At 30.0% G+C, this 13,039-nt stretch overlaps 3 protein-coding genes across 3 annotated transcripts; 1 reads left to right on the forward strand and 2 right to left on the reverse strand.

Moving 5' to 3' along the window:
* Nucleotides 1–36: 36 nt before the first annotated feature.
* Nucleotides 37–2,238, reverse strand: LOC123294896 (probable enoyl-CoA hydratase, mitochondrial). Its single transcript, XM_044876084.1, has 4 exons — nucleotides 2,081–2,238; nucleotides 1,695–2,017; nucleotides 299–691; nucleotides 37–231 (listed from the first exon to the last, which is right to left on the reverse strand). The coding sequence occupies exons 1-4, from the start codon at nucleotides 2,166–2,168 to the stop codon at nucleotides 166–168; spliced, it is 870 nt and encodes a 289-aa protein (XP_044732019.1). The 5' UTR covers nucleotides 2,169–2,238; the 3' UTR covers nucleotides 37–165.
* A 1,149-nt stretch (nucleotides 2,239–3,387) lies between these two features.
* Nucleotides 3,388–5,854, forward strand: LOC123295612 (ankyrin repeat domain-containing protein 40-like). Its single transcript, XM_044877023.1, has 3 exons — nucleotides 3,388–3,750; nucleotides 3,826–4,130; nucleotides 5,458–5,854. The coding sequence occupies exons 1-3, from the start codon at nucleotides 3,620–3,622 to the stop codon at nucleotides 5,778–5,780; spliced, it is 759 nt and encodes a 252-aa protein (XP_044732958.1). The 5' UTR covers nucleotides 3,388–3,619; the 3' UTR covers nucleotides 5,781–5,854.
* Nucleotides 5,855–9,243: 3,389 nt separating this feature from the next.
* On the reverse strand, nucleotides 9,244–12,139 carry LOC123295853 (ribosomal L1 domain-containing protein 1). Its single transcript, XM_044877315.1, has 3 exons — nucleotides 11,771–12,139; nucleotides 9,774–10,339; nucleotides 9,244–9,692 (listed from the first exon to the last, which is right to left on the reverse strand). Exons 1-3 carry the CDS (start codon nucleotides 12,100–12,102, stop codon nucleotides 9,244–9,246), a joined length of 1,347 nt encoding a protein of 448 aa, XP_044733250.1. The 5' UTR covers nucleotides 12,103–12,139.
* Between the last annotated feature and the right edge of the window lie 900 nt (nucleotides 12,140–13,039).

Here is a 13,039-nt window from a genome sequence, read left to right on the forward strand (position 1 = left end):
ACTAAAATTTTCCTTTTGTTATAATGAAAGAAAAGCTAAGCATTTAGTAAAATAGTTTCTTATATATTTAAGTAAAAATTCAAGTACAAAACAATTATATTCATATTTTTTCCAAAAACAATTTTTGTAACAATTACATAAATTCATATCTTTATCCAAAGAAGCTTACTGGTTCTTAAAGTTGGGTGCACGTTTTTCAGTAAATGCTGTCATACCTTCTTTACGATCCTCCTAAAGAAAAATATTAAATCATTACGTTAGCTATTATTTAACACAAGTTTATTTTATAAAAATTTACCGTTGCAAAAGTGGTTTGGAACAGTTTAAGTTCATAATTTAAACCTTCACGTAAAGTTGTTTCATAAGCTCTATTAACGGAGTCCTTAGCAAGTTGTACAATTATTTGTGAATGTGAACTAATTTTTTCAGCTAATTTGATAGTTTGTGGAAGTAATTCTTCTGGTGGAAACACTTTACTCACAAGACCCATTTTTTCAGCTTCTTCAGCACCAAAATGATTTCCAGTTAAGACAATTTCCATTGCCTTCGATTTTCCAACAGCACGAGTTAAACGTTGAGTACCACCGGCTCCAGGTATTGTACCAATTGCAATTTCCGGTTGTCCAAATTTCGCTTTGTTTCCAGCATAGATTATGTCACACATCATTGCTAATTCGCAACCACCTCCAAGCTAAAATAATTTGAATTTAATAAGTGCAAAGACCTCTTACAAATTTTATAGAAATTGAATCTAAATAGAATTTTCTGTCAGCTACACTTATTTGTCCAAATTTTTACGTTTCTTAAAATTCTAGCGCCACTGTGGCCAAAAAAAAAAAACTAGGATTGGTACAGATAGAAAAACATTTACCATAATATATTATCGTAAAAATACCGTTTCTAAACAGCAATAGGATATTCCACTATTTTTGAAAAAGTACTTCAAAATGTTGATTTTGCTAATAAAAAAAGCCACCAAAAAATTGTTTCGGAAAAATACACACGCTTTCTTGCCAAAAACTTAAATTAAATTTTAAACCTTTTTTAAACTGTCAAAAACACGGGCATCCAATTTGATGACGTAATATGGGTATAACTATATAAAATAACACAAATAATTTTGACAGATATATTCATAGACATCTGATTATAATAAATATAAATACTTATTATCTATTATACCCAGCTGTCTACACTGAACTAATTGATGGTCTATGACTCATACCGCTATGACATCACAGCAGAGCTTACCGGCGTTTTAGGCCACGTGCTATATAGTTTAAAAATTTTTAATTTTAATAATTTAAAAGAAAAATTTGCTTTTATGACTCAAAATCAGAATATTTAAGTATATTTTTACATAAATTTTAACTTTTTGCAAATTTCATGGTTCATTTTTAATTAACGATAATACCCTATTTAAAGAAATTAATGCCATCAAAATTAACGATATTTTAATAAAAATGCTTTTACTCTCGATATGTACAACCTATCTACAGCACAGGCATCAGTCTATTTATAGCATAGTCTGTGGTACTATTAACCCATAGACTGTCATAGACACACTCTTAGTATTATTATCACAAAAATATGAAAAATTGGAAAAATATTTCATTCATATTCATGAAATCACTTTCCATTCAAATATCTTATACTTTATTGATCGAATTTACTCAGAATAAACATATACTTACAGCATATCCATTAACAGCAGCGATAACCGGTTTCTTACTTTCTGCAACTTTAGTCCAGTGACCCAAAAAATTGGTTTTTAAATTTGAAGCTAAAGTATTATTAAGCATTTCTTTAATATCTGCACCGGCAGCAAAAGCTTTTTCCGAACCAGTAAGAATAATTGCTCCAATCGATTCATCTTGATTAAACTTTGCAATAGCATTTGCAACATCTGTCATAAGGCCATCGCATAAAGCATTTAATGCTTTTGGTCGATTTAATGTTATTAAAGCAACATTTTTCTTTTCTCCGACCACATCAGTTTTAATATATTCATATGATGCTAAAATAATTTTTTTAGAAAAGTATTAAAATGGCGAATTCATTTTAATGATATTTTTCATACCTGCTGTACTATATTTCATCAAATGTTTATTGCTAAGAAGTCCTTGGCTAACTTTAAGACCTCCATAAATGTTTCGTAACACAGACATGATTTTGCTATTGGTATCAAAAAAAAACTGAATGCCAGCTGAGCTTAGTAACTTCGACAACTAAATGAAACAAGTGAAAACAAACAATTGACTGAAATAATTGTTGAAATACCATGTATTAACGGTGTTGATTACTCTATCACATTACACATACATACGTGTCACACATACATAACTGATATTTCCATATAATACATAATATACAATTTACGCCTAATTTGCGCCCTCACGGGTAAACAGTGATGTATACGAAAAAATGTTTCAAACAAAAGTTGTTTATTTTTTGATAAGGTAGATTTTTTACATTTAAACTTTTGTTCTCTCTAACGGTTTACAAGATGGGTCCTACGGACCCATAGGTCGAAACCCAATAGGGAATATTCATGAAATTTAATTTTGGTTCAATTATTTTTCGTCCGTAACTTTAATGACTGGACATTTCAACTAAACCATTATTTTAGTAATTAATATCTTTTTAATTACTTAAAATTAACTAATAAAAGTACAAAATCTGTGAAGGGATTTAAAAATTTCTAAAACGGAAATTCAAATTTTCATACGGACGTGACATCATAGTACGGGCTTGTCAAATTTGTTGACATACTGTATGATATTAATTACTTACATTTTATATGGTATTTCATTAAATTATATTATTCTACGACTTTTTATTAGAAAACTTAATAATAACGAGTGTAAATTCTGTGTTGTAAATTCATTTTTTTAAAGTGTAAATTATACATTGAACTGTCACCAATTGACAGATCACGTACTTATACGTCATCAACAAAGAGCGCCAAAAAACTGCGTTTAAATATCTCAAAATTATAATGTATTTTAAATATTTTTTTACACTAAAATACAGCATTTTTAAGCAGTATTTATATTTTTTACTTTGTAATAACGGTGTAAACAATGAATTAAAAATATTAAAAAAAATACATGAATATTCCCTATTGACCTACCTAGGTTGCTCAATTACGAACTTGACATCACTTTTTACGTCCTGAGTACGCTGTAAAAATTTCAGCTTGATATTTTTTGTCGTTTTTAAGTTATCGTGTTGGCAGACGGACAGACAACCGAAAATGGACTAATTAGGTGATTTTAACACCTATACCAAAATTTTGTTCATAGCATCAATATTTTTAAGAGTTACAAACTTGGGACTAAACTTAATATACTATGTATATTTCATATATACATGGTATAAAAATGGTATCACAAGATATCAGATCGGACTTTGTTTTGTTTATGAAAGTGGGAAGTAAGAAGTGATATTTCAAATATTATTTAACAGTTGATTGGTCCAACGAGTCCAACTTTGACCTACGGACTTGTTTGAAAAAAAACAAACATTATCTATAAATTTACGAACAAATATTTTTTAAGATTACATTTGAATATGACAGGTAGTGAAAAAAAAATATAACCTTGTATTAATAATAATTATGAATCCACATATAATCGCAAAGGAAAAAGAAGAAAAATTACGAGAAGCAGCATGTTTGGGTGATATTGAAGCAATTGACATTTTAATTCAAGAAACAAATATTAATGCCAGACATGAAATCAATGGATGGTATATATATTGATTATGAATACCCCAAATTTAAGCAAATTAATTTATGTTTTTTTATTGTATTAATATTATTAGGACTGCGTTACATTGGGCGGCAAAACGTGGACACGCTGAAATTGTACGAGAATTATTAATGAAAGGAGCTGATCCACGTATTTTGAATGATAAAGGAGAAACGCCTCTGGCTGTTGCAACTGATCCCGAAATTAGGAAATTATTAGGTGGACAGCCAATAATAAATGTTAACGAAAATATTTTTAAACCAAATTATTTAAAAAATCCTCCGTTAAATGGTCAAGTTGATATTGGACCAAGAAGACGATTACATGCCTCTGAAATAGCTAATATGAAAAGTACTACTTTACCATCGCATACTGAAGGTATTTCTGTAGTTGATTTTATGTTTAGTGTTAGAAAATAGAAAATAATAGAATAAATCCACTAACAATTGACAAATTTTATTAATACTTATATACGTCCGCGGTATGCTTAGGGTAGCAAGTTCGATTCCCGCCGTCGCAACAAAAGTAATTGAATTAATAGTTATGATGGGCTGGTGTAGTGCATGGTATATGCATGAAGGAGGTGCACTCAGCCTTTGAATTCGAGGAGCTGATAAATGAAATTATCAGCGGAAAGGTGGTAAAACACATGTATTGGTATCACAATGGGCTATATACCCTAAGTGTGTCCTTCGTGGACAGCCAATATAACCTAACCAATATACCAAAATAATTTTTGATTCGTTTTTGTTTCGAAAGCAATGCTACGAACCATGGCAATTAATACAGTTTTTCTCACAGTTTAAAATCCTCCAATCCTAAGAAAGGTTACCGTTACGGTATATCTATTTCTAGAAATCGAACACTGAATATACAGAGTGGGCCATTTTAATCTCTTATGGCTAATAGCTTGTTTTGTATTTAAAAAATCAAAATAACTTAAACAAAACTTGCAGAGTTTGATGGGGAACATCTTGTTCTGCCATCAAATTGGACCTAGTTTTCCAGGTTGCTTTAATAGTCAATTTCGATCCTAAAATGTAAGAGATAGAACAATATTTTTCCTTAAGATTCCTTCAAAAATCCATCCATTCAAAATTTTCGATCCATATTAATGAAAACAAGTGAAAACAAACAATTGACTGAGTTAATTGTTGTAATACCATGCATAGACAGTGTTGATTACTCTATCACATTACACATACATACGTGTCACACATACATAACTGATATTTCCATATAATACATATTATACAATTTACGCCTAATTTGCGCCCTCACGGGTAAGCAGTGATGTTTACGAAAAAATGTTTCAAACAAAAGTTGTTTATTTTTTGATAAGGAAGATTTTTTACATTTAAACTTTTCGTCTATCTCTAACGGTTTACAAGATGGGTTCTACGGATCCTTAGGTCAAGATCCAATTGACCTATGTTGATCATTTACGAACATGACCTCACTTTTTACGTCCTGAGTACGCTGTAAAAATTTCAGCTTGATATTGACGGACAGACAACCGAAAATGGCCTCATTAGGTGGTTTTATAAACACCTATACCAAAATTTTGTTCATAGCATTAATATTTTTAAGCGTTACAAACTTGGGACTAAACTTAGTATACTTTGCATATTACATATATGCAAAATTTTAGTTTCCCATTCATTTTAATGTGAATCTAATAGAATATTTTTTTTAATTTTTCTAGATTTGGTATTAAAAATTCGTGTTGCAAATTCATCAGATCCAGATTTTATTGAAATAGAGATACTAAAATCACAATTAACATATAATTCTTTGTTGGAATTATGCTCCGCTGAATTGGGTGTAAAAAGTTCAGCAGTAACACGAATTCGTAAATTACCAGATACCCGATTAAGAAACGACAGTGATGTGAAACGGTTAAGCAATATGCAATGTTTAGAATTAGTATTATTTCCATCAACCCCAACTACGTTGCCAAATAATAACATATCTCATAATGGTTACCAATCAATTACATCTAATAAAGATCAAACAATTTTATATTAAAAAATTAGAAAATAGGCCTCTGTCACTAGAAATAAATGCACAAATAATTATAATAATACACCCCCAAAATAAGTATAAAATGTCTTAATTGAAAATCAAAATTTAAATGCAATAGGGAATATTCATGAAATTTAAATTTGATTCAAATAATTTTCTTCCGTAACTTTAATGACTGGACATTTCAACTAAACCATTATTTTAGTAATTAATATCTTTTTAATTACTTAAAATTAATTAATAAAAGTACAAATTCAGTGAGGGCATTTAAAAATTTATAAAACGGAAATTCAAATTTTCATACGGACGTGACATCATAGTACGGCCTTGTCAAATTTGTTGATATACTGTATGATATTAATTACTTACATTTTATATGGTATTTCATTAAATTATATTATTCTACGGCTTTTTATTAGAACACTTAATAATAAAGAGTGTAAATTTTGTGTTGTAAATTTTTTTAAAGTGTAAATTATACATTGAACTGTCACCAATTGACAGATCACGTACTTATACGTCATCAACATAGAGCGCCAAAAAACTGCGTTTAAATATCTCAAAATTATAATGTATTTTAAATATTTTTTACACTTAAATACAGCATTTTTAAGCAGTATTTATATTTTTTACTTTGTTATAACGGTGTAAACAATGAATTAAAAACATAAAAAAAATACATGAATATTCCCTATTTGTCATTTTGACATCGTTCGTAGCTACAAAGTTATTGTTGGTAAGTTCAAATCTGCTGAATGGCGATTATCGTTGGGATAAACCGATGTTATTCGTGAATTCGCATATTAGTTAACATCGCACACGATTATTGATTATTAATTTTATAAGTATTAGTTATCACAAACTTATTTCGAGTCTAAGTCTAAGAAATACGAAACACACAAATGTGAGTAAACTCAGCTGCTCGTAAGCAATAATAAATGGCGAGATTATCAGATGAGGTCGTATTAGAATGGTAGTCTCTCTATGGCTGAAGGTATCGTTTATTAATCAAAAGCGGTTCTGTCTGTGAGCTTTTTCAAATTTTTATAACAATTTTCGCGGAATGATAGTGTCACTATCATCCAAGTCATTGAACTATCTTTGTGCCAAAAATAATGTTAATCCGTTGCATCGCTTTGACGTAAAAGAAGGGAAAATATACCGGCAAACATTTTTTTGTTTTTTATTCTTTTATATAATATTAGTAAAGGTTAGTTAAACTTCTGGGAATTCTAAGTATAAAATTAGTTTAACCCTATGTCAAATTAGAGCAGTAATTTAGTCAAGTAGAAAATAAATTAGTAATTAAACGCTCATCAACTGCCTGAAAGTGGTAGGTACAAGTCAAAAAATATTCGACCAGTCAACAAATGCACCCGATTTTTGTATTTTTTGGGTCAAAATTACCTTATATACCGAGTTTTATCGAAATTGGAGATAGCAAAATTTTTTCGATTTTTTGCAATTTTTTTAAGGGGTACGTACCCCTTTGAAAAAATCGAGAAAATCGGGAAAAAATTTTTGTTTTGGATTTTGATGAAACTCGGTGGATGGGGTAATTTTGATCCAAAAAGTATAAAAATCCGGTTAGTTTAATGATTGGATGCAGATTTTCTGAGATATCGCAATATTTGGATCGATTTTAGTCCATATCTCAAAAACTATTCGACCAGTTGACAAATGCACCCGATTTTTGTACTTTTTGGGTTAAAATTACCTTATATACCGAGTTTTATCGAAATTGGAGATAGCAAAATTTTTTCGATTTTTTGCAATTTTTTTAAGGGGTACCCCTTTGAAAAAATCGAGAAAAATGCAAAAAAATTTTTTTTTTAGAATTTGATGAAACTCGGTGGATTGGGTAATTTTGATCCAAAAAGTATAAAAATAAGCTTAATTTAATGATTGGACCTATAGACAGTTACAATGTCAGCGAATATCATGAGCAAAACTTCATAACGTGATTGTCTTTGTGTTAAAAAGGAGAAATTGCCCAGCAAAGCGGGTGGATATCTGCTAGTTTCATATATACATGGTATAAAATCCACCTAAAAAGAACAATATTGCTGTGGGTGGCCGCTTTAGGATGCTAGATAGTACCAGTAGTGCTTCTAACGATAGCATGATAGAGAACCTCCTAAAATAGTAAATACCAAATTAATTTTGTAGTTACTTCCGTAGTCTATTTTGAGAAATTGTATCTTTTAAACACAAAACGGTACTAACATTTTAAATTCAATTTTCTTGAAAACTTAATTTAATACTAAAGCTATACTTTTTTATTCAAAGTTAAAAATCCAAGTAGAATGTAGAATTATTATATAATATTTTAATCCTCGTTGTGAGAGAACCTTTTTATGAATTTTTATAAAACTTTTGTTTTATTTTTATTTATTTCGTTATATGAAATACCCAAAATTTATTAACTATTTATACTTATATTATGTTCTTATATGAAATTTATATAAAATAATTTTAGAAAGTATATTTTGAAATTTTATTACAATATTCCTTAATTTATTGTGCTACATTATGATTGCATGGATGAGAAATTAAGTTTAATTTTGCAATATTTGTGGGTATATAATATTTTTTGTTTTCCCATTGTCAGCGTAGAAGCATACGACAGGATTATAAGAGAAAAGATGTTAGAAGCCTTGATAAATCTAAATATACCTAAAAAAAATGGCCAAACTAGTTCAGATGACGTTGCATAAAACATGGAGTAAAGTAACTTGGGAATGGGGAATTTCCAAAGACTTTTGTGTAAAAAAGGGATTAAGGCAAGGAAATCCGTTGTCTATACTGTTATTTAACTTAGTGCTTGAAGGCATAATCAGGGAATGTGGATTGCAAACAAAAGGTACTGTTAAGCACTTTAAGCATCAAATCGTAGCATATGCAGATGATTTAGCTGTTATCACCAAAAGCAAAGTCGAACTACTGAACGTTTTTAAAAATCTAGAGCATGTAGCTAGACAATATGGGCTAACAGTTAATGAAAGTAAAACAAAGTATGTTAATTTACAAAACCATGATGGTGAAGCTGAAAGTGATCTAAAACTTCAAACACCTAAGAAAACGTGCTCCTTCCAAAGTGTTGCAGATTTTGAATACCTAGGTGTCTTAATTACAGCAAATGCGGATGAAGAGATGGAGATTAATAATAGGCTTCAAAAAGGAAGCAAGGTAGTCAGTACCTTGAGAAGCATCTTGCTATCTCCAATGGTATCAAGATCGGTGAAGGCCCGGATTTACAAAACAATGATTAGGCCGACGGTACTCTATGGGTCGGAAACGTGGGAACCTCCTTTTTTTTGATTTGAAGTCGGTTAAAAAATACTTACTTTCGTGGAAATTTGGAATTTTCAATTACTTCGTATAAAAAACTAACTACATTTTCTCAAAATATTTATTAATATATCTTAGAAAATAAAATACAAATTAACAACAAAACTAAACCAGCCTATTTTTTTGTTTTCTTAGGTTTCTTAGCATTTTCACCTTTTTTAGCTTTTTTTACAGTTTTTAATTCATGTACATAATTTACTAAATATTTTTCTTCAGCGTTTGCCAAAACGTTATTTTCTTCATCGTCACTATCGTCTGATTCATTTTCATTACTTTCAGCATCCTTTTCGATTTTTCTCTTATTATTTTTTAATTGTGTTTTTTTATTATTTGTTTCAGTGTTTGTTTTATTTGATTTTGTATTACTTTCTTCACCATCTGATTGTTCGTCGTCTTCGACATCCGTTAATAAAGTTTCATTTCCATTATCACTTATTTCTATATCACCATAAGGAGTGACTTTCACTTTTCGATTCAAATATGTCGATAATTCACCTTCGACTGGTGCAAATGTTTTCGGTCGCTTAGCTCTTACTACTGGAACTGAAATTTCACTTGGTGGGCCTGAAAAAAGAAAACAGAATAGAAATTGAACTAAATATAAAAGTTTTCTTTTTAATATAATCGTAATTTGATTATACTTACGAAGGGAAATATAGATTGGAATAGGAAGAATTCCATGTGTTTTTAAAATGATGGTACGTATATTTTCCCATTTTCCAGGGAAACTTGTTGCCAATTTTTTAACAGCCGCTAAAATGTTTTCAGTAATTTGTTCAATTTTTTGATCAGTATGACCAATTTTAACCGTAAATGTATCACCATCCGAATTAATTGGCATTAATGTTTTACTTAAACCTCGCTCTATTTCCTTTTTCAAATCTTTTGCATCTAATCGAATAGGTGTTGGATTTTTTCGTTTATTTGTAAATATTTTACCCAACTTTTGATTTAAGTGTTTACTGATTCTTGCATCTGCTAAAAAGTAATCGAATTGTCCCAATAATTTTCGCCGCAATTCAAATTGATCGTATTCAACTTTAACCTGACGCATAGGAATTATAGTTTTAATATTTTTGACACCATGGCTTCGTAGTAAATCTTCATAATGTTCTATAGTAGGTTCATGATCAGTTTTACGACCTTTATGAAGATCAGGTACAAATAAACATACATCACTTGTGTTACTTAGTAAATTATGTGGAAGTTCTCTGGAAATTAAAACAACTTTACATTAAAATCAACATTTTTGCAAATAATGAGGTTATAGAAAAGCCCACTTTACGGGAGGCTTAAGGACGTTCCCAAAAAATCAGTTCCTTTTATAATTTCTATGATGTCATTATCCAGTCAAATTAGTCCATAAAATATAAGTAAGGTTACAAAAATTCCCATAGAGCTAAAAATTGGTATGAATGTTCAGAATACTATTATAAATGAATTGTGAAAAGTCCCCATCAAAAATAGTTCAGACAAAAATTTTAGATAATCCGATTCTCTACCAAAAGTGTCTCTACACCCTTTTTCCAAATATTGCCATTTTCGTGATATAGCGATTCAAAGAATTGAACAGATTATTTTTTTCGTAATACATTTTTGAACCGTTATACGAGTAAAAATATGAGGACTTATTTTTGATGAACCAGCTCCTTCTTCTTGGCGCTGTCTTTACACAGCATCAATGCTACTCTTTCGAGTATAATTTTTTCGACACTGCACATGAATTTTTACAGATTACTGGTCTTTCAGGTACTCCGAAAATTCACCACCTCTTTCAATACTTACGACTAACAGTATTTTGTGGAATATGAGACCTTTGAAACGAGGCAGGTATACGAGCATCACCACGCTGACAATTGAATGGAAGACAGATGTTACTCAGGTCATGCTACTAAATAAAAATAGGGACGGAGTTCTTGACGTTGATTTATATTCTAAAAATTTTTGAATTTGTATGTATAAGATATAGTGACTCATATTTTTACTCGTATAACGGTTCAACGAATAAAATAATTTTTGCAATTCTTTGAACCGCTATATCACGAAAATGGCAGCACTTATTTAAAAAAATTGCAGAGATATATTTTGTAGCAAATTGAATGATCTACAATTTTTGTCTGAACTATTTTTGCTGTTAAACTCACCGTTTTGCTGAAAAACACGAAAAACCTACTTTTGCAAACTTTCCCCCTCAATAAAATTTTTTGCACAAGGGGGATTGATGGGGACTTTTCACAATTCATTTATACTAGTATTCTAAACATTCATACCAATTTTTAGCTCTATGGGAATCTTTGTAACCTTTAAAGTGTAATTTAACTGGATAATCACTGTACACATTTAACACACCCAATTATTTTTATTTTAATCAGTGGCGTTAGCTACATATGTCTATAGGGGGTGCCGTCCACCATGTATACCCAGAAAACAATCTATATACCATGTATTATGAAATACAGTGGCGTTAGCTACATATGTCTATAGGGGGTGCCGTCCACCATGTATACCCAGAAAACAATCTATATACCATGTATTATGAAATACAGTTGCCAATTTTAATATCATTTATATTATGGGCACTCCATATTATGTAATATTTAATGACTTTTCAAATTTATATAATAATTAAGTGTGGTACTTACATTCTTAAAAAATATCTTGGTGTTTTGGGAATTTTAATCGCAATTATTTGAAGAAAAATTGATCCATGTTCATTTAATAAAGAATTTTTATTGTTCGAAGAGTTTTTCTTTTTGTTTAGAGCTAATAAACCTCTTAAAGCAGATTTAACTTGATTTTCAGGTATATATTCTTCATTTAAGATTTTTTCATGTTCTTCAGTGTTTTGTTTAATTTTAGATCCTAATTTCTTTAATTCGGCATTTAGTTCTTCAATCGTTGGTTCATTTTCTATATTTTTCACTTCTTTTTTCTTGCTACTTACACTTTTAATAGCTTTTTTAATTTTTGCCATGGTTCACAATAATATTCACGTGTTTTTTTAAATATTAATTATTGAGGTTAGATAAATTTTAATTTGACGCCATGCTTTTGACAAATAATAATTGTGGAACAATATCGAATTCATGAATAAAGTCGAGAAATAAAAAACAAAATGGCCTTACTCAGAGCAACTCGCCTTTTTTAATTTCTTTTGAGTAGCCCACATTATATAAAATCTCCAGCTATATATACAAAGTGTCGCATTGAAGATGAAGACACTCTCATATTTTCGTTATAAGAATATCGATTTGAAATTTTACACAGTCATACTAGATGATGGGTCACATTTTTTAAGATACTTAATATCCGAAATCAGAACTTTAAACTCACCCTTCTACAAATTGGTAAATAGGGCTCATTCTTAACATTTTGCCCAGCGTCAGATTCTGGTTTGGAAACTAGTTACGATGTCGCACCACTAATAGATCTTTTCATTTTAAAAAGTGATTACCTTTAGTTTCGGACTGTTTGTTAAGAAATTAAAATGATAAAATGAATAACAAATATCTTGTGACTTTGTCCAACTTATTACCGCCTGTCCGAAACGTAATGAATCGTAATTGAAATGAAGAGGTCTATAGACACGTAGAGTGCCGATACTAACCTATCCTGGTCAGCTAGCTGAATTGAACTAGGAACACCCTTTAAAATTAATGTAAACCTGGGGAGTATATTTCAAAGTAAATTCTTGGGAAAAGTTGACTGTACCCATATATGTAATACTCCAAAGTACCAAAATGGAATATTTTAACTTTAACCGAAAATTAAACGGCACCACTTTTGTTGCATCAGTCTTTCACGGTTCTTGATCATTTACAAAGGGTATTGAACATTACGATTTCATCCAAGTAGTCAATAATTTGGGTTATCACAATATCAAAATTTTGGAAGCATTCTAGTTTTGTGAT

The sequence above is a fragment of the Chrysoperla carnea genome, chromosome 3 (assembly GCF_905475395.1).
Source record: "Chrysoperla carnea chromosome 3, inChrCarn1.1, whole genome shotgun sequence".
NCBI lineage: Eukaryota > Metazoa > Arthropoda > Insecta > Neuroptera > Chrysopidae > Chrysoperla > Chrysoperla carnea.